Source organism: Euphorbia lathyris, chromosome 3 (genome assembly GCF_963576675.1).
Source record: "Euphorbia lathyris chromosome 3, ddEupLath1.1, whole genome shotgun sequence".
Lineage (NCBI taxonomy): Eukaryota > Viridiplantae > Streptophyta > Magnoliopsida > Malpighiales > Euphorbiaceae > Euphorbia > Euphorbia lathyris.
This window is the reverse complement of record NC_088912.1, coordinates 32,209,286-32,226,850: the sequence shown is the minus strand read 5'-3', so window position 1 is coordinate 32,226,850 and position 17,565 is coordinate 32,209,286. Positions and strand designations below refer to the sequence as shown.

Genomic DNA, 17,565 nt, shown 5'->3' with positions numbered 1-17,565 from the left:
CCCAACCCAAAAACTTTCGTGTCAAAGTCGTGTTAACCTATTCGGGTTAGTGTCGATTTCGTGTCGTGTTTTCGGGTTACATGTAATTTTGTTATGCGTATATATTAATAATAACTCTTAAAAATATAAGAAGATTTGGTACTGTTTTTAAACATTTTATATCATTTTTAGATTAGTATGCTAACAATAATTATCGAAAAGTTCGATAATATCATGTTAGAGGGTTATGTAATGTGTTTATAACAATTTAGGAAATTCAAATTAATATTTGCAATTAATAATTATAATTTTATTATCTTTATTAATAAAGTGACATAAAAAACATGAGAGAATATAACAATAATTTTCAATATCCGTGTCATTTCGTGTCGTTTTCGGGTTCACATATCAACACTAACCCAACCCAAAAATTAGCGTGTCAGTTTCGTGTCAACCCAAAAATGACCCATTACCTATTAAGCTCAACACTAACACTAAAAATCCGTATCGTGTTCGTGTCGTGTAATCGGGTCGTGTGTCATTTTGCCACCTCTAGGAGGAATCATCGTTTGGAGAACCGGAAGACCAATTTGGATAAGGGGCAGATTGTTAGCCGATTTTGTCTCTTAGACCCATTATTTGTATAATAGGGAATTTTGACCAAGTGGAATTCTCTCTACCGCTTCAATTCGTTCTTGTTTCGTTCTTCAGCTAACACCGCAACTTAATAGTTGTTCGTATACCAGACTTTAAAGATCGATTACTTGTCAGCTGTTTCTAGAAGAGACATAACGGGTATATTTAAATCTTTAAATGGATCAAAGCGGTTTTATTTAATCAATAGTTAACGGACAAAATACAATAAGAGAGTGTAAATAAATTGGAAAAAGTACAAAAATAAATTATATGTTTGGACCGTGTTTAAAATTTTAGAAACAAATATTTTAAGATTAATTCTATTAGCAAACACATTCCAAAAAAAATCAAATATAAAAAAAAATCAATTTTATTTTTATTATTTATTTATTTTATAAATTAATCCATTTATTATCTAATTATCATAAACAAACTTCAAAATAAAAAATAAAAATCAGACTTGTTTCTCGTTATCTTTTAAACCGTAAATCCGTTAAGCTGTAATCCTAACAGCGCTCCATACGATGCATTCTCTAAGGCCGAATTGCAACTTTCATCATTCTCCGCCGTGGTAGACTCTCCGGTGGTTTGATTCAGTTCTGAAGTGTCATTGCTCTGCTTATGTTTCCCTGACGTACTGGGCTGACTATTAGTGACTTGAGTTGTTACCGAACCTGCAAAATACTAGGGTTGGAGAGCACCCTTCCTTGGTATGTGCAGGCTATATAAAGCCCTTCATATTGCAACTAGGGTTTCAACAAATCTGCCTCAATTCCAACTCTTGGAAATTTGCCCCTTGATTTGACGGCGGTGTTCTTATCAACTCGAAGGGACTTTCAGACCGAACAAAATCCGGCGGCCAAGCACAAACCGTTAAATACTACCCCTCAACCATCCATGTCCCAATTCCATCCATTCAACTTTTCCTTCCGGCTTCCAAATCTCCAGAGCCCGATTGTGGAGAGCAATAAATCCAACGTTTCTCCCAAGAATTTTCACAATCAGTGAATTTGTCCAGGCCTCAGACCACTCTTCAACCAACTCAGTTGCTATGGTGATGCTCGGGAATAGGGGGTTTCCGTCTACAAATTCTATTTTACCCAAACCGGATTCACGGAGATCGACAGGAACTCTGGGCTGTTCGTGCATCGGTTCGTTGGCCGCTGCGTCTCTGTAGGAACGTGGAGGAGGAGCTTGGATAGGGGGCGGCTGGTCGTAGCCGTCGGGTGGAATAGACGGCGGTGGGGGAACAGGGTTTTGTTACAATACATACGGCGTAAAAAATTGAGTGGCTTGGTCAAAGCAAGATTGGAGTTAGCAAGCAGGTCGATAGCGGCTAGGATTCTCAGGTCAGTTCAACACGTTTTCTCAAACCTTTGATAAAATCATTTCTTTATTCTTGGCATCAATCCCATTTGAACAAAAAGTTTGCTTTGTCCAATTTCTCCCTAACATCCTACTCTATTCCAGCGGGAAAGGCTATGCTAGGCCGAAAAAACCCCATGTTCTTATGGGAATGAATAAAGGCTACTAAGATCGTCAAGATGTTGATCGGAACACACTCATTGGGACCACCATCCTTCGTCCTAGGTAAAGCCTTTGTTGAGAATTTAGTATTTACATTGTTCGTGTCTAGTTCAGTCTAGTAAAAGTTTACTTTCTGTGTCTACTTTCTAGCTTACAAGGCTTTAGTTTAGCTTCTTCAAAGACTGCTTAATTATTCCTGGATTGTCTGCAGAAAAAGTCCAAATGTGTGACCGGAGTCAAATCCAAACTAAAAATAGGCTACATAGGCTAGTAAGACTGTTAAGGTTGTGGATCATCTTGAAATGTAATACCCTTTATCTGATTGGCAACCTATTTTCTTTACCCAATCAGTAACCCGAAAAGATAGTTTTTGAATAGGTAAGAACTAGACTAGCTTGAGAACTCCTAGAAAATGATCTAGAAAAAAATATTGAGGATTTATTGAATAACTGATCAACATTGATACACATTTGAAAACACAATCATCCTAGTAAACACAGTCTTTTTGTATTCTCTCCATCCATCCCATGGATAGAGGCAAAAATTCACCTTTTAGACGGAGCATAACTCTCTTTCAACTACAAATAATCACCATTTAAAAATTCTCATGTTCAGTGTGGAATTGAATGCTCTATTAATTAACTGATGGTCTATTAGGAAAATATCAGTAATATTTAATATTCTCATGTTCAATGTGAAATCATTTGGAGAGAGTATTTCATTTGGAGCATTAATTTTGTATGCGATACAGACCTTTATTTTGCTATAATGCATTATTATAGATTTATTGAGTGGTTGTTGCTTTTTGTTCAATAGATTTTTGCCCCAATGGAGAAAGGTTGAGTTAAAGCAAGAAAGCATATGGAAGTCGTTTGATCAAGTGCATGGAGAAGCATCTTCCATTCTCTCATTAACTCACCAATGGAAAGATGTAGGGGTCAACTTGAGTTAGCCAAGTTTTCTTTGCTGAAACATGGACAAGAACTTGACTACAAAGCCAAAAAGATAGCAGAAGCCACCCGAGTGCTCGAACAACTGGAGAAAGAAGTTGAACTTAAGTCGAATGAGGTAAAGGCTTGAATATTCACAATCAGTGAATTTGTTCAGGCCTCAGACCATTCTTCAACCAACTCAGTTGCTATGGTGATGCTCGGAAACAGGGGGTTTCCGTCTACAAATTCTATTTTACCCAAACCGGATTCACGGAGATCGACAGGAACTCTGGGCTGTTCGAGCATCGGTTCGTCGTCCGCTGCGTCTCTGTAGGAACGTGGAGGAGGAGCTTGGATAGGGGGTGGTTGGTCGTAGCCGTCAGGTGGAATAGTCGGCGGTGGGGGAAGAGGGTTTTGTTACCACAGAAGAGTACAATACACCGGCCTAAAAAATTGAGTGGCTTGGTCAAAGCAAGATTGGAGTTAGCAAGCAGGTTGATAGCGGCTAGGATTCTCAGGTCAGTTCAACAAGTTTTCTCAAATCTTTGATAAAATCATTTCTTTATTCTTGGCATCAATCCCATTTGAACAAAAGTTTGCTTTGTCCAATTTCTCCCTAACATCCTACTCTATTCCAGCGGGAAAGGCTATGCTAGGCCGAAAAAACCCCATGTTCTTATGGGAATGAATAAAGGCTACTAAGATCGTCAAGATGTTGATCGGAACACACTTATTGGGACCGCCATCCTTCGTCCTAGGTAAAGCCTTTGTTGAGAATTTAGTATTTACATTGTTTGTGTCTAGTTCAGTCTAGTAAAAGTGTACTTTCTAGTTCAGTCTTTACGTTATCTGTGTCTACTTTCTAGCTTACGAGGCTTTAGTTTAGCTTCTTCAAAGACTGCTTAATTATTCCTGGATTGTCTGCAGAAAAAGTCCAAATGTGTGACCGGAGCCAAATCCAAACTAAAAAGTAGGCTACATAGGCTAGTAAGACCGTTAAGGTTGTGGATCATCTTGAAATGTAATTCCCTTTATCTGATTGGCAACCTATTCTCTTTACCCAATCAGTAACCCGAAAAGATAGGTTTTGAATAGGTGAGAACTAGACTAGCTTGAGAACTCCTAGAAAGTGATTAGAAAAAAATATTAAGGATTTGTTGAATAACTGATCAACATTGATACACATTTGAAAGCACAATACATCCTAGTAAACACAGTCTTTTTATATTCTCTCCATCCCTCCCATGGATAGAGGCAAAAATTCACCTTTTAGACGGAGCATAACTCTCTTTCAACTTGAAATAATCACCATTTAAAATTCTCATGTTCAGTGTGGAATTGAATGCTCTATTCATTAACTGATGGTCTATTAGGAAAATATCAGTAATATTTAATATTCTCATGTTCAATGTGAAATCATAATCATGTGTGCCAATATTCTTGGTTAGGAGAGAGTGTTTCATTTGGAGCATTAATTTTCTAAGCTTTATTTTACTATAATGCATCATTATAGATTTATTGAGTGGTTGTTGCTTTTTGTTCAATAGATTTTTGCTCCAATGGAGAAAGGTTGAGTTAAAGCAAGCATATGGAAGTCGTTTGATCAAATGCATGGAAAAGCATCTTCCATTCTCTCATTAACTCACCAATGGAAAGATGTAGGGATCAACTTGAGTTAGCCAAGTTTTCTTTGCTGAAGCATGGACAAGAACTTGACTTCAAAGCCAAAAAGATAGCATAAGCCACCCGAGTGCTCGAACAACGGGAGAAAGAAGCTGAACTTAAGTCGAATGAGGTAGAAGCAAGGCTTGATGGTTTTCAATCGAAAAATAAACATGTTTCTGTGCTTATAAATGGATTCAGGACTTGTCTTTGGAGTTTACTTCAAAAGAAAAGCAATTGAATCAAGATGTTTCCTCTTCTCAATCTTTTCTTGGACTCCGGTGAGTGTTCTCTATTTCAAATCAATTGGCTATTTCTTCAGTTCAAACTCCTTGAGACGTGCTTCAAACTGTTTCTCTTTCATTTCAAGTTTGGTTGTGCGTTCTTCTAAAATTACTTTAAGTGCAAGGATATTTTCACTCTTGAATAATTCTTTGTGTTGTATCAAATTCCTTCTTTTTCAAATCAAGATCATTCTGACACCGGTCAACCTAGTGTTCAATTGCACACCGTTTTCTCACTTTTGAATCAAGTTCAGTAGAGTAATCTTTAATTAATCCATGCAACGTGTCCAAATGTCTATGCTTCACCTCAAGCTCAGTATTGCAATCACTAATCAAATTGTTTACCATAGCCAACTCCTTACGTTTCAGCTCAAGTTCTTCTTTACAATTTGTAAAACAATTTTTCACCTTTTCTACTTCGTGTTCTCTAACTTCAAGCTCTTTCCGCAGTAATTCTAGCTGCTGGCAGCACTTCTCAATCTTTTCTTTCACTGTAATAAATTTGATATCTTCTAATTGGAGGTCCCTTTTGTGTTCTTCTATCGACTTAGCAATTGTAGCGAGTTGCTTCTTCTTAGTGCCGGGCTCCTTTACTACCAGCTCAATTTCAATATTCAAATTTTTAAAAGAAATTTTCACATTTTCAACTTATTTTCTTTCACTTGAAGCTCGTTACAGCGTACTTGAAGTGACTTTTGCACAAACTTCATTTGATCATTTTTTATAGAAAGATTTTTGCAACACTCTTCAAGCTTCATTTTTAACAAATCCAATTTCGCCTTGTCTAATTTGAGCTCTTCATTTTGTTCTTCTATTAACATCTCAATTGTATCCAATTGTTTCTTCTTCAAAGTAAGCTCCTTATTACACTCTTCATGGTCTTTTAGCACCAATCCAGTTCCCCCTTTTCGTTCTAATCATCTCATTGCAATCCTCAAACTCTTTTCGAGCCAGATTCAATTGCTTTTCTTTTGAAGTGAACTCCAAATACAAGTCCTAAATCTACTTTATAAGCACAGAAACATGTTCATTTTGGATTGACTGAAAATGTGATGGACATTGGATTGACTCTCATTTGAATCCACTTTATAAGCACATCCAGAGGAAGAACAACTCTCAGTTTGAAGCACTTGAACCTCGTAAGTCCCCTGAATATTCACACGATTTTTGGTGATTCTAAATATTTAGTTGTACACTAAGTTTCCATATGAATGGTGAAAAGATTTTGTTGCTTCTATATGCTATCTTTTCTGTAGTAATCTATTTCTATTTGATGTGTATTTGTATTCTGTGGTTTAGTGGGCAATATTATTTTCCCCCACATGTGACAGTTGAGCAAAAGTCTCGTCTCCAAGCACGTGGACCAGAAAATTCTGCACTTGCGAAGTCTCAGTCTAGTACTAGCATTGATGAAAATACTTGTCCATTGATTCTATCGAGTGATAAGGGCGATCGCTATTTGGTGCAAAATGAAGTGTTAGCTGCTCTTAAGTTGTCTCCAAACCCAGCAGAATTTGTTTTGAGTTTGATGCAGGAATCATATTCCCAGCAGTGCAGAAATTGTGGTGCAGGATCGGATACAAGTGTTGAGAATAAGATTTTATTATTGGAGAAGCTAATTGAAGTCTCACCAACAATAAGTCCTGTAGTGCAAACCAAAGCTGTAAAGCTTGCAGTTTCCTGGAAAGCAAATTTAAGTTTATGAACTGAGAAATCATGGAAGTTTGGTCTTTTCTACCGTTTTTGGCTGCATATAGACTGGTGTGTTTTTTTTGGAGGGAAGGAGATCTTAAGACTTCTTTTGGTTGTTTCTGATCAGGGACATGCTCCTGATATATGTCGACTCCTATTTTTCACAGATAAGATTCCCGGTATTCTTTCTGAGTACTCTTTTTTTACTGATCGTTCATTCCGTGGTTTAACTTGTCGACAAATTGCAAGGCGAGTGAAAGCAAGTAAGTACTCTCTGATGCAGCTAGATTTAGTAGTGCTTTTGGGCTGCTTCACATATGCGTGTCAATAAGAAAATGAACACATGCTCTTAACTAGAATGGAGAACGTAATGTGAAATTTGGAATTTGTTTGTAGGGGAAAGCCATAGAGGAAGAACTAATTGCTGTTAAAACCATACTACAATGCATATCGGATTACATGCTGGGATTCAGATATAATGCACAGTACACTGCTCGCCGCATTCTGGACCGCTGCATTCTTAAGCTGGAAATGCAAAAACAATCCAGCAGATGTTCCTCCTCAACCGCCGCAGCAGAGTGGATACTATCGGATTGTTGAGGTTTCTAGCTCCAAAGATCAGACATCTCCTGCTTCTCTCATTCAACAGCAGCTGCACAACCAAAATTCTAGGGAACGAATGCAACTTGGAGGTGACAATAAACGTCCTAGGATAGGTAACTCAGTTGATAGGTTCAACTTTGCTGGATCATCATGGCAATGAATCATAGGATTGACAGATAAAATTGCTGGTATTTTTTCTAACTATTCACTTCTCTACCTTTTAATACAAGTCTATATCCACTACTAAGATTCAATTTTAATTGGTTAAAATTTTCTCCTCAAATAGTTTATAGCTCTGGTAACATTTTTGCAAGATGCATCTCTTGGTTAGTACTTAAAATTTATAATTTGGTTTGATTTTATCTGGTGCATCTTTTTCCTTTGATAGTCTGTTTCACAGTTGAACTTGTGGAGAGAATTTGGTAGATGAGTAAAAGCAAGTTGCCTTATATATAATACATAGATTACAGAGATGCTTATTGAAAGGAAGCTGCGTAAATTACACGCACTGCCCCTCAATTTTTTCCTTTCTTTATGATGCCTCAACTTCAAAACCGGCAATAAAAGACCTTGAACTTTTCCCTTTACTAACATAAAAGTCCCTTATGAAATTAAACGATCCTAAAATAACTGATGACCTCAAAATGGAAAATCCAAGAATGAAAGTTATCTAGAACAACATATGGAAAATCATTGTTTTTTATTTTTCAAAGCATGATTTTTGTAGCTTTTCTCTCTATCTCTAAATACTCAATTTATCTTTCCTAACCAAACACCACCTAAATGATGTCAAAACCAAATAGTTCAAGAATTAAGTTGCTTAGAAGGTCATTTCCATTAGCTCTACAACGGAGAATTACCTGCTATTGGAGGCGTGAAAGGTTAATAGACTTCTAGGTTAATAAAGAGCAAGTTCACAAACTTCTATGTTTGCTTTAAGAGTTGAAAGGCCATGAAGAAAGTAAGGAAAAGTTGAAGAGCCACAGGTGTAATTTACCCAAAGGAAGTTGCACATATTAGATTTAGTAGTGCTTTTGGACTGCTTCATAAATTCTCACTGGAATTCATCATTCAAAACTGCATGGAACATATAGCACTCCCCTCATCGCTAATCGAATTGTCTTTATTAACATGAACACATGCTCTTGATTCTGACTTGGTTTGCAGGCAGGGCAAAGCCAAAGATGAAGAACTAAGTGTTTTCTTAAAGCCAGCTGAAACAAATTGTAGTTTAGCTCCTGATCAAAGCTCTATTAGAGAATTACTAGGGTTCACTGATGATCCTTAATACCTATGTCACATGTCGAAATGAAAATCAGTATTTGTAAAATAATATAGGGAAACACGTAAATAATAAAAACTATATGGGTATATCTATAAATTCTGAAAACTATAGGAATACATGTTTAATTGTTTTTACATATTAGATACAAATCGCATTGTAAAAGCAAGAAGGAGATTTTTCTTTTTGAGAACTCCTAGAAAATGATCTAGAAAATATTAAGGATTTATTGAATAGGTGATCAACATTGATACACATTTGAAAACATAATACATCCTAGTAAAGTCTTCAGTTTTTTTAAAAAAAAATTAGGAAAAGGTGAGTGTAAATGTTTCATACAAGTTTCCAGTAATCTCGGTTTCCGGAGTGGATACAAAAACGTAAAAGCTTCAAAATTAAAAATTTCCATGCAAAATAGCTTTATACTCTCTCTATCCCATGAATATAGGCAAAAATTCACCTTTTTGATGTCTCATGAAACAAGCATAATTCTCTTTCAACTTCAAATGATCACCATTTTATTATGGTTTAAGGAATAAACTGAATGCTTTATTCACTACAATATGTTAGGAAATTTTCAATAATATTTAGTATTCTCATGTTCAATTGTGTTCCAATATTCTTGGTTTTTGACAGAGTATTTCATTTCGAGCACTAATTTTGTAAGCCACACAGACCTTTATTTTACTTTAATGCATTGTTATAGATTTATTGAGTGGTTGTTGCTTTTTGTTCAATAGGTTTTTGCTCCAATGGAGAAATTAGCTGATCATATAAAACAGGTCAAGTTTGATCAAATGCATGGAGAAGCTTCTTCAATGCTGTCATTAACTCACCAATGGAGATGTAGAGGATCAACTTGAGTTAGCCAAGTTTTCTTTGCTGAAGCATGGACAAGAACTTGACTACAAACCCAAAAAGATAGCAGAAAAGCCACCCGAGTGCTCGAACAACGGGATAAAGAAGTTGAACTTGATGTTCTTCAATTGGAAAACAAACATGTTTCTGTGCTTATAAAGTCGTTTCAGGACTTGTCTTTGGAGTTTACTTCAAAAGAAAAACAATTGAATCTGGCTCAAAAAGAGGTTGAGGATTGCAATGAGATGCTAGAACGAAAAGGGGGAACTGGAATGGTGCTAAAAGACCATGAACAGTGTAATAAGGAGCTTACTTTGAAGAAATAATTGGATACAATTGAGAAGTCAATAGAAGAACAAAATGAAGAGTTCAAATCAGACAAGGCGAAATTGGATTTGGTAAAAATGAAGCTTGAAGAGTATTGCAAGAATCTTTCTGTACAAAATGATCAAATGAAGTTTGTGCAAAAGTCAACGAGCTTCAAGTGAAAGAAAAGAAGTTGAAAATGTGAAAAATTCTTTTAAAAATTTGAATATTGAAATTGAGCTGATAGTAAAGGAGCCCGGCACTAAGAAGAAGCAACTCGCTACAATTGCTAAGTCGATAGAAGAACACAAAAGGGACCTCCAATTAGAAGATATCAAATTTATTACAGTGAAAGAAAAGATTGAGAAGTGCTGCCAGGACTTTTCTGTGAAAACTGAGCAGCTAGAATTAGTGCGGAAAGAGCTTGAAGTGAGAGAACACGAAGTAGAAAAGGTGAAAAATTGTTTTACAAATTGTAAAGAACTTGAGCTGAAACGTAAGGATTTGGCTATGGTAAACAGTTTGATTAGTGATTGCAACAGTGAGCTTGAGGTGAAGCATAAACAGTTGGACATGTTGCAGGGATTAATTAAAGATTACTCTACTGAACTTGATTCAAAAGTGAGAAAACGGTGTGCAATTGAACACTAGGTTGACCGGTGTCAGAATGATCTTGATTTGAAAAGGAAGGAATTTGATACAACACAGAATTATTCAAGAGTGAAAATATCCTTGCACTTAAAGCAATTTTAGAAGAACGCTCAACCAAACTTGAAATGAAAGAGAAACAGTTTGAAGCACGTCTCAAGGAGTTTGAACTGAAGAAATAGCCAATTGATGCTATTTATCAGAATATGCAGGCACTTGAACCTCGTAAGTTCTTTTTCTCTCATGATTCCTAAATTCATGCAACAGTCCCTTGAATATGCAGACTATTTATGGTGATTTAAATATTTAGTTATACACTAAGTTTCCATATGAATGGCGAAAAGATTTTGTTGCTTCTATATGCTATCTTTTCTGTTAGTAATCTATTTCTATTTGATGTGTATTTGTATTCTATGGTTTATTAAGCAATATTATTTTCCCCAGATGTGACAGTTGAGCAAAAGTCTCGTCTCCAAGCACGTGGACCAGAAAATTCTGCAACAGCGAAGTCCCAGTCTCGTACTAGCATTGATGAAAATACTTGTCCATTGATTCTAATGAGTGATGAGGGCGATCACGATTTGGTGCAAAATGAAGTGTTAGTTGCTCTTAAGTTGTCTCCAAACCCAGCAGAATTTGTTTTGAGTTTGATGCAGGAATCATATTCCCAGCAGTGCAGAAATGGTGGTGCAGGATCGGATACAAAGTGTTGAGAATAAGATTTTATTCTTGGAGAAGCCAATTGAAGAGCAAAGTTCACAACTTTTATGTACGGGTTTGAAGTTCAGAGGCCATAAAGAAAGTAAGAAAAAGTTGAAGAGCCATGAGTGTAATTTACCCAAAGAAGGTGCAGAACTAGATTTTACTAGTGCTTTAGGACTGCTTCATAAATTCTCACTTGTCACTGGAAATCATGGAGTGTTTTTGTTTGTTATCTTTGGGTTCTGATTTCGTTTTCTGGGGTTCTAATATCTTTTTGTTTTTGTTGTTTTCATAAAGAGCAACTTTTTCTCATTTGGTTCTGAAAATGAGGTCGTTTTTGTTGTTCCAATGTTGTTGCTTAATATCATTTTGGAAGTTGATCTTCCTCTTTTGCATATTCAATTTTAATAAATTGTTTGAATGAGGAATGTATCATGCTCGTTCTTATAGAAATCTAGCTGAAGCGTGAAATGTTTCTTTAAGAAATTTCTTCTTGGTGGTTTTTAGATAGTGGTTCGTTGATTCTTGGCATGAAGTTTTTGATGTTAGACTTGCTTGTATCAGTATAACAAAATAAGTTGGCATAATGCTAAACTGCTTTAACTTTTATGGTTTAGCACCCTAATCTTTGTAATGGACCTATCAAATATGCCTTTACGCTATATTTATTACTTCAACCCTCCTAATTTTTCAGTTTACCATTACTATTGAATAATGTTTGACACTTGGTAGAAAAACTTTTCAAATCAGTTTGATAAGAAATTAGATTATGATGTACTTTCCTTCCAGATAGAAAGTCAAATTCACTGCCAATGGGAGACCAACCAACCCAAAAGTGCCTCTAGAAGAATACAATATACACATAATGTCAAGTACATTTTCAATGAATTCCATTCTCCTTTATTTGTTTTCATTTTTAGCAATTTCTTGACATCCTTATGTCACAAAATTACAAAATTCAAAATTGGGTCAAATAGGAGATTCAATTACATTTTTAACGCAACCTATTATGTATTTAGACTGTTTTTGTGTGACTTTCCCATAGTACCCTTAATATGTTCGTAATTTTACGGCGCGGCCGTCTCCCTCCCGTCTGACTTCACATATTTCGCGATATGCGAAGTCTACGAAACTAATGTTTGGTTTAGTTGATTTTAATTAGCATATGCGAAATTTGGATGTGTTTTTTTACAAAATTCGGTAAGTTGTGTATAATAAAAAATGTCAAACAACAAGGAATTCTAACATTAAAATCATAACATTATCAAAATTTACAAGAAGATTGCCACAATAACAATAATAAAATCATAACATTATCAAAATTTACAACAAGATTGTCACAATAAACTCCTAACAAACCATTTCAGAGTAAATGTGACCAATCTAGATGGGAATTTCTCCATGTATCAGAAGGAAAGTCATCCCCTCTACACTTCATTACACCGCCTTCGTGCGGTATGTTATGTATTCAACCACCTTCAGAAAAAATTAATCGTGTTAGGCAGGAAAAAAGAAGATTTTGGCTTCACGAAGCGATGATTCGTGAAGTATGCGAATATAAATGTGCAAGAAAGAAGATGAATTTACTTCGTGAATCGATGATTTCACGAAGTCTACGAGGGAAAAATCATGAACTTTGCCCTCACAGACTTCGCGTTGTGCACTAAGTAAATTCATCCTCTTTCAGGCTCTTTTTCCTTGCATACATTCGCAAAAACGGAATACGCTAAGTGAATTTCTAGAAAAAACGCAGAGAAAACAGTAGATACTTACATTTTTCGACAATAACCATATGATAAACTGGAAAAAACGATGAAAACAACATAGAATAATGATTGCTTTGAACCGCACAAGAAGAAAGGAACCAAGAGACGAGCAGAAACATGAACATGAAGAACAATTGCGTCGTTTTCCAGCAATAGGAAGATAAAAAGAGAAAAAAGAGAAAGACACGGCGATGAAGAGAAATGGTATAGATTTCACGAAATATAAAGGAAGAAAGGAAGATCAAAGGTCTGGGAAGGGGAAAGGTTAAGGGTGCTTAAGGAAGAGACCGTTCGTGTAAAGGAGAAGAGGAAAGGTTAGTGATATTATGGAAAAGTCACACAAAAACAGTCTAGATATGTAGTAGTTTGAATAATGTAAATGACTCTTCCATTTGACTCAATTTTGTATAATTTTCCCTAAATATATACACTTAGATCTTCATCGATTAATATTACACAATTGAAACCGGAGTCCTTTTCATTTGCACCCATTGACTGGCGTTGAATATAATGGAATTGAATATTGAAGGCTCAAAATCCGTGGAGGTATTTCATTTGCGCCCATCGACTCGCGTTGAATATAGTGGGATTGGGAATAAAAAAGAATATTGAAGGCTCAAAATCCGTGGAGGCATTGGGTCAAAGTGGAAAGAACCATAAATGTGATTGCCATGAAGAAGCTGAAGGAAGTTGTAGAATAAGTCCTTTACAAAGCTCGACGTGAATAAACATGTTTAAAGGCGAAATTATTTATTAAACCTATAATAATCATCAAATTGATGTGTAACTAGAGCTGAACTAAATTCATAAAATAAATGATTCGGACTGCTATGGATAAAATAATCTGCACCAAATATAAAAAGCAAATATTTTACTGCAAAGAAGCAAAAACGGAGCTGCATTGTCAATCACCACAACGGTAAACTTCATGATAGTACAATATTGGTTGAATATATCAGAAACTTGTGCATGAACTAGAGAATACAAACATAACTGCTTTGGAATGAGCACAAGCACAGAATGGTAGACTGGAAAACAGAAGCACTAGCAAGCTAAGACTAGCAAGGTAAGACAGAGACAGTAGCACATACCCCTATTTGATATCAGACTTGAAATAACAAGTATCAGCCAGAAAATGACTGATTCAAGTCCTTACAAGGTAAAAACCATTGAGCTGCCTTCACAATAACAGAACCAATTCTACAACAATGATTAGGCTCAATTATCTTATCTTATTTGACATCATTCAGCCTGTGAAAAAGCATATTAGCTGCAATTCCTTGCATAGATATTTCAAATTTCCTTTAGCTGCCAACTAAAGACACTCTGGAACCATCAACAGAGGAGGTTCAATAACAACTTTTCCACAGATAATCAGTGGAGATTTCAAAACCTGAGCAGATTGGCAAGGGGCGAGCTCGAGCTCTAACCACTTGAAAACGAACATACATCTTCACTTGTATTTTTGACATTATCAGGTTGATTGAAGCAGAGAGATTCCACTTATAATATGCTACATCAGGATCCATATGTAATAAGTCAGGGGAACTTATGTTTCCCTGGACAGAGTATAAAAAGAGATGTAACTTGCATAGCTGAGAACTCAGTCAGCAAATGAACTATATGTAATACAAGGACAAGCTCTTGACAGTTCTTCTACTTTCGAAAAAATTCACTAGGTTATCGAATAAATATATAGGAAGCTACCTCGGAGGATACCTCTGTTTTTATGATGAAGCAGCAAGTCAAAGAACATGAACTTTGAGGAATTTCTGTTTCAGCCTGGATCCTCCTCCCAATGTAGACAGCAATTTGTTGTATAAGAGTACATGATTAAAAAGACTTGATCTCCCTACTCCAACTTCCAGAGTAAGCAGAAGGGACATAAGATGCTATAACCAAGGTGAAATCGAAAGCTCACTTGCATACCGACAGCTGTCTATCAACCCATATAACTTAATATCCAAGGAACATTTAATAATAAAAGCCCAATCTCCAGATATGGATTCTAACAGTCTCTCTAAGTGTTCTTAATTCCTAAGAGGTCGGACTCAATAAGTTACAAAATATAGTTGAGATTTTTCATCATCAAGCAGATAAAAAGCCACATACGAAAACTTCAAAGATCAGCCAACAAAACAAAAGAAATGCCTTCAATTTATCTGCATTGATTCTGAATGATACTTCTCTAGATCAGCATCAAGATCTTCTGCAGATACTTTTTCACCACGGCCTCTTCCACGCCCAGCACCACCGCGACCCCTTCCAAATCCTCGGCCTCCCCCATTGCCACCACGTGGCCTCCCGATTGGGCCACCTCTTCCTTGTCCCCTATAAAAAAATTAAAACATATTTATATTTATACATACAACAATCACACAGAGTATGGTACAATTTTTTTTAATGAAAGATATTGCTACATCTTTAATTCTCTATGTGCCACCCAATGAACAAGAGCTATGTAGCACAGAAGTTTGATTTGATTAGTTTCCACATTTCAAAAACATAAATTTGTACTTTGTTTTTGTGTCAAGTTTAAAAGATATACAGAAAGTGAAAATCTTGGAATAAAAAGCATTTTCAATATTGGACATGCACATTTACCTCTCTTTTTTTTTTGTTTCTCACATTTACCTCTCTTAATTAGTTAATTATGAGTGGATCACATCACCAATTAATTCCTAGCTGCTATAACCTTCTTCAAGCTTTCATCATGCGGGGGAAAAAAACAGTATTTCCCTCTTATGAAACTTGTATACAATATTACTTTTCATTTTCTATGTAAAAGAATTACAAATGCATCCCTATAATCTCATAATTAACAGATACTATTATAATTTTATCAATTACACGTTTCTTCCCACATTTTAATTTTCTATAACCTTTACGACTATCTTTTTTCGGTATTCAATTCAGTGAAACAGCAACATAGAGCTAAGACAATACCTGTCAGCATGCAAAGTGAATGCTCAATGCTCATTACTTTAAACTAATGCAATAAAAAAGTATTCCAAGGGCATACATAAACACAGCTATACATCCATATTACCAATTTTTACTTCATGGATCCCTTTCAATACATATATTAACATGAATACCATTTCATGTAAGATGTTACACTGCATATAGACCATTAATGTGCAACAGTCATATCCTTTTCAAGATAATGAATATGGAGACATCTTTTGTTAGAAATACATGCTATTTTCAAAGCACAACATCTAAACCTTGTTTGTTAGATAAGTGCACATGAAAGGCACAAACATGGAAGTATTTCAAACTGGAGATTACAGTTCAGAATTGAGACATAGGAACAAAAGGAAGTTGGTGCATACCCTCTCAGAATTCCATTTGAGTTGCCAAAGCCGCCATTAGTTGTTGCAGGTGCAGCAGCAGTAGCTATATTTGTTCCCACAATCTCTATCTTCATTGGTTTTCCATCAAGCTGAACGTTGTTATATCTCTTCACCGCAGCCAATCCATCTGTTCTTCGTGAGAAAACAACTTCTGCCGTTCCCTAAGAAAAAGAGGTTTTCTAAACTACAGCAGGACAGAAAGTATTCATCAGAAGGATGTGTTTATGCCAAACTTGAGTTAGATACCTTCGATCTCCCGCTCCTATCATAATGGATTGAGTACCGCTTCAAATCTCCAACTTCAGAGAACAATTCCTGAACATTGATTAAATATCATTAGCCAAGGAACATTCAAATTTTGAGGTATTAATTGTGATGTGAAAACGCTAAAAGAGAGAAAAATATAATTAACTGAAGATAGGAGAAGCACCATAATCATATTGGCAAAAAAAATCTCAAATACATATGTAAAACATGAATAGACGAAAATTGTCTACTTAACCAGAATCGAATACAGGTTAGAATCAACATGCCTAATAAATTAAAGACCATAAACTAACGATACTTGAATCGGGCTTCAAATACATCACACAACCAAACTCACATCGTATTTATGCATGAACAAGCATAATCAGAAATTATTTGATTAAGCAACACATGATTTAGTCAAGCATTTAAAAAACAACCAAGTTGATAAATTAGAATCCTGTTCCTGTTGAAACGACAATGAATAGACCAATCAGCTCAGAAAAGTAATCAAAATAAGACGTATACAAATACTAGTCCGACTAGGAAAATTAAGTACCTTAATATCCAGTTACCGGAAAAAAAAGTTTAACTTAATATCCAGTAGGTAAGTTACAAAAAAAAAATATATACCTTAATATCCTCGTTTGAGACACCATAATCTAGATTAGATATGTAAAGTTTTGTCCCGGTCTCAATAGCAGAAGCCCGACCCGCCGCTTGTCCCTGGAATCCCATACCTTGATCCGCGAACATATCGTGCTGCCATGCTGTTTCAGGTGCCTGAGAAAACAACAATTGATTTGAAACAAAAACGAATCAGATCGTTGAAAACAGAAATAAGGAAAATATGGAAATTGAAACACTAGATAATTTCGAGAAAAATACTTTAGTGGCAGTGTACGGAGCTGCTCGATTAGCACCACGGTTGGTGAATCTACGGGTTGGTCCAGATCCGGTTGCTCGGCCTCTGCCCCTCGAGTTACCAGATCCAGATTTCTTATTGTTCTTAATGATATCATCAAGCGACATATCGAGTGCGCTAGACATTTTCGATCGAAAATTTAAATAACAGAGAAAGAAAGA

The 17,565-nt window shown here is 35.8% G+C and overlaps 1 protein-coding gene and 1 long non-coding RNA gene across 4 annotated transcripts in view; one reads left to right on the top strand and one right to left on the bottom strand.

Moving 5' to 3' along the window:
- The first annotated feature begins 1,101 nt into the window (after nucleotides 1-1,101).
- LOC136222973 (uncharacterized) lies at nucleotides 1,102-11,506 on the top strand. Of its 3 annotated transcripts, none has more exons than XR_010685771.1 (9): nucleotides 1,102-1,964; nucleotides 2,086-2,205; nucleotides 2,959-3,592; nucleotides 3,713-3,832; nucleotides 4,622-6,159; nucleotides 6,352-6,975; nucleotides 7,109-7,503; nucleotides 9,338-10,634; nucleotides 10,854-11,506. It is a non-coding gene; the product is annotated as an uncharacterized lncRNA (long non-coding RNA). The 3 variants fall into 3 exon arrangements; XR_010685770.1 differs by having other exon boundaries at nucleotides 1,103-1,964; nucleotides 6,320-6,975; XR_010685772.1 differs by lacking the exon at nucleotides 2,086-2,205 and having other exon boundaries at nucleotides 1,103-1,964; nucleotides 6,320-6,975.
- A 3,275-nt stretch (nucleotides 11,507-14,781) lies between these two features.
- The window catches only part of LOC136222216 (THO complex subunit 4A), a 2,897-nt gene continuing 113 nt past the window's right edge, over nucleotides 14,782-17,565 (bottom strand). The window contains exons 1-5 of the mRNA XM_066009769.1: nucleotides 17,368-17,565; nucleotides 17,113-17,262; nucleotides 16,480-16,548; nucleotides 16,213-16,394; nucleotides 14,782-15,208 (exon numbers count right to left, since the gene is read on the bottom strand). The exon at nucleotides 17,368-17,565 is cut by the window's right edge and continues 113 nt beyond it. Coding sequence (XP_065865841.1) covers nucleotides 15,031-15,208; nucleotides 16,213-16,394; nucleotides 16,480-16,548; nucleotides 17,113-17,262; nucleotides 17,368-17,529 — 741 coding nt within the window. The 5' untranslated portion in view covers nucleotides 17,530-17,565 and the 3' untranslated portion in view covers nucleotides 14,782-15,030. The remainder of the gene's footprint in view (nucleotides 15,209-16,212; nucleotides 16,395-16,479; nucleotides 16,549-17,112; nucleotides 17,263-17,367) is intronic.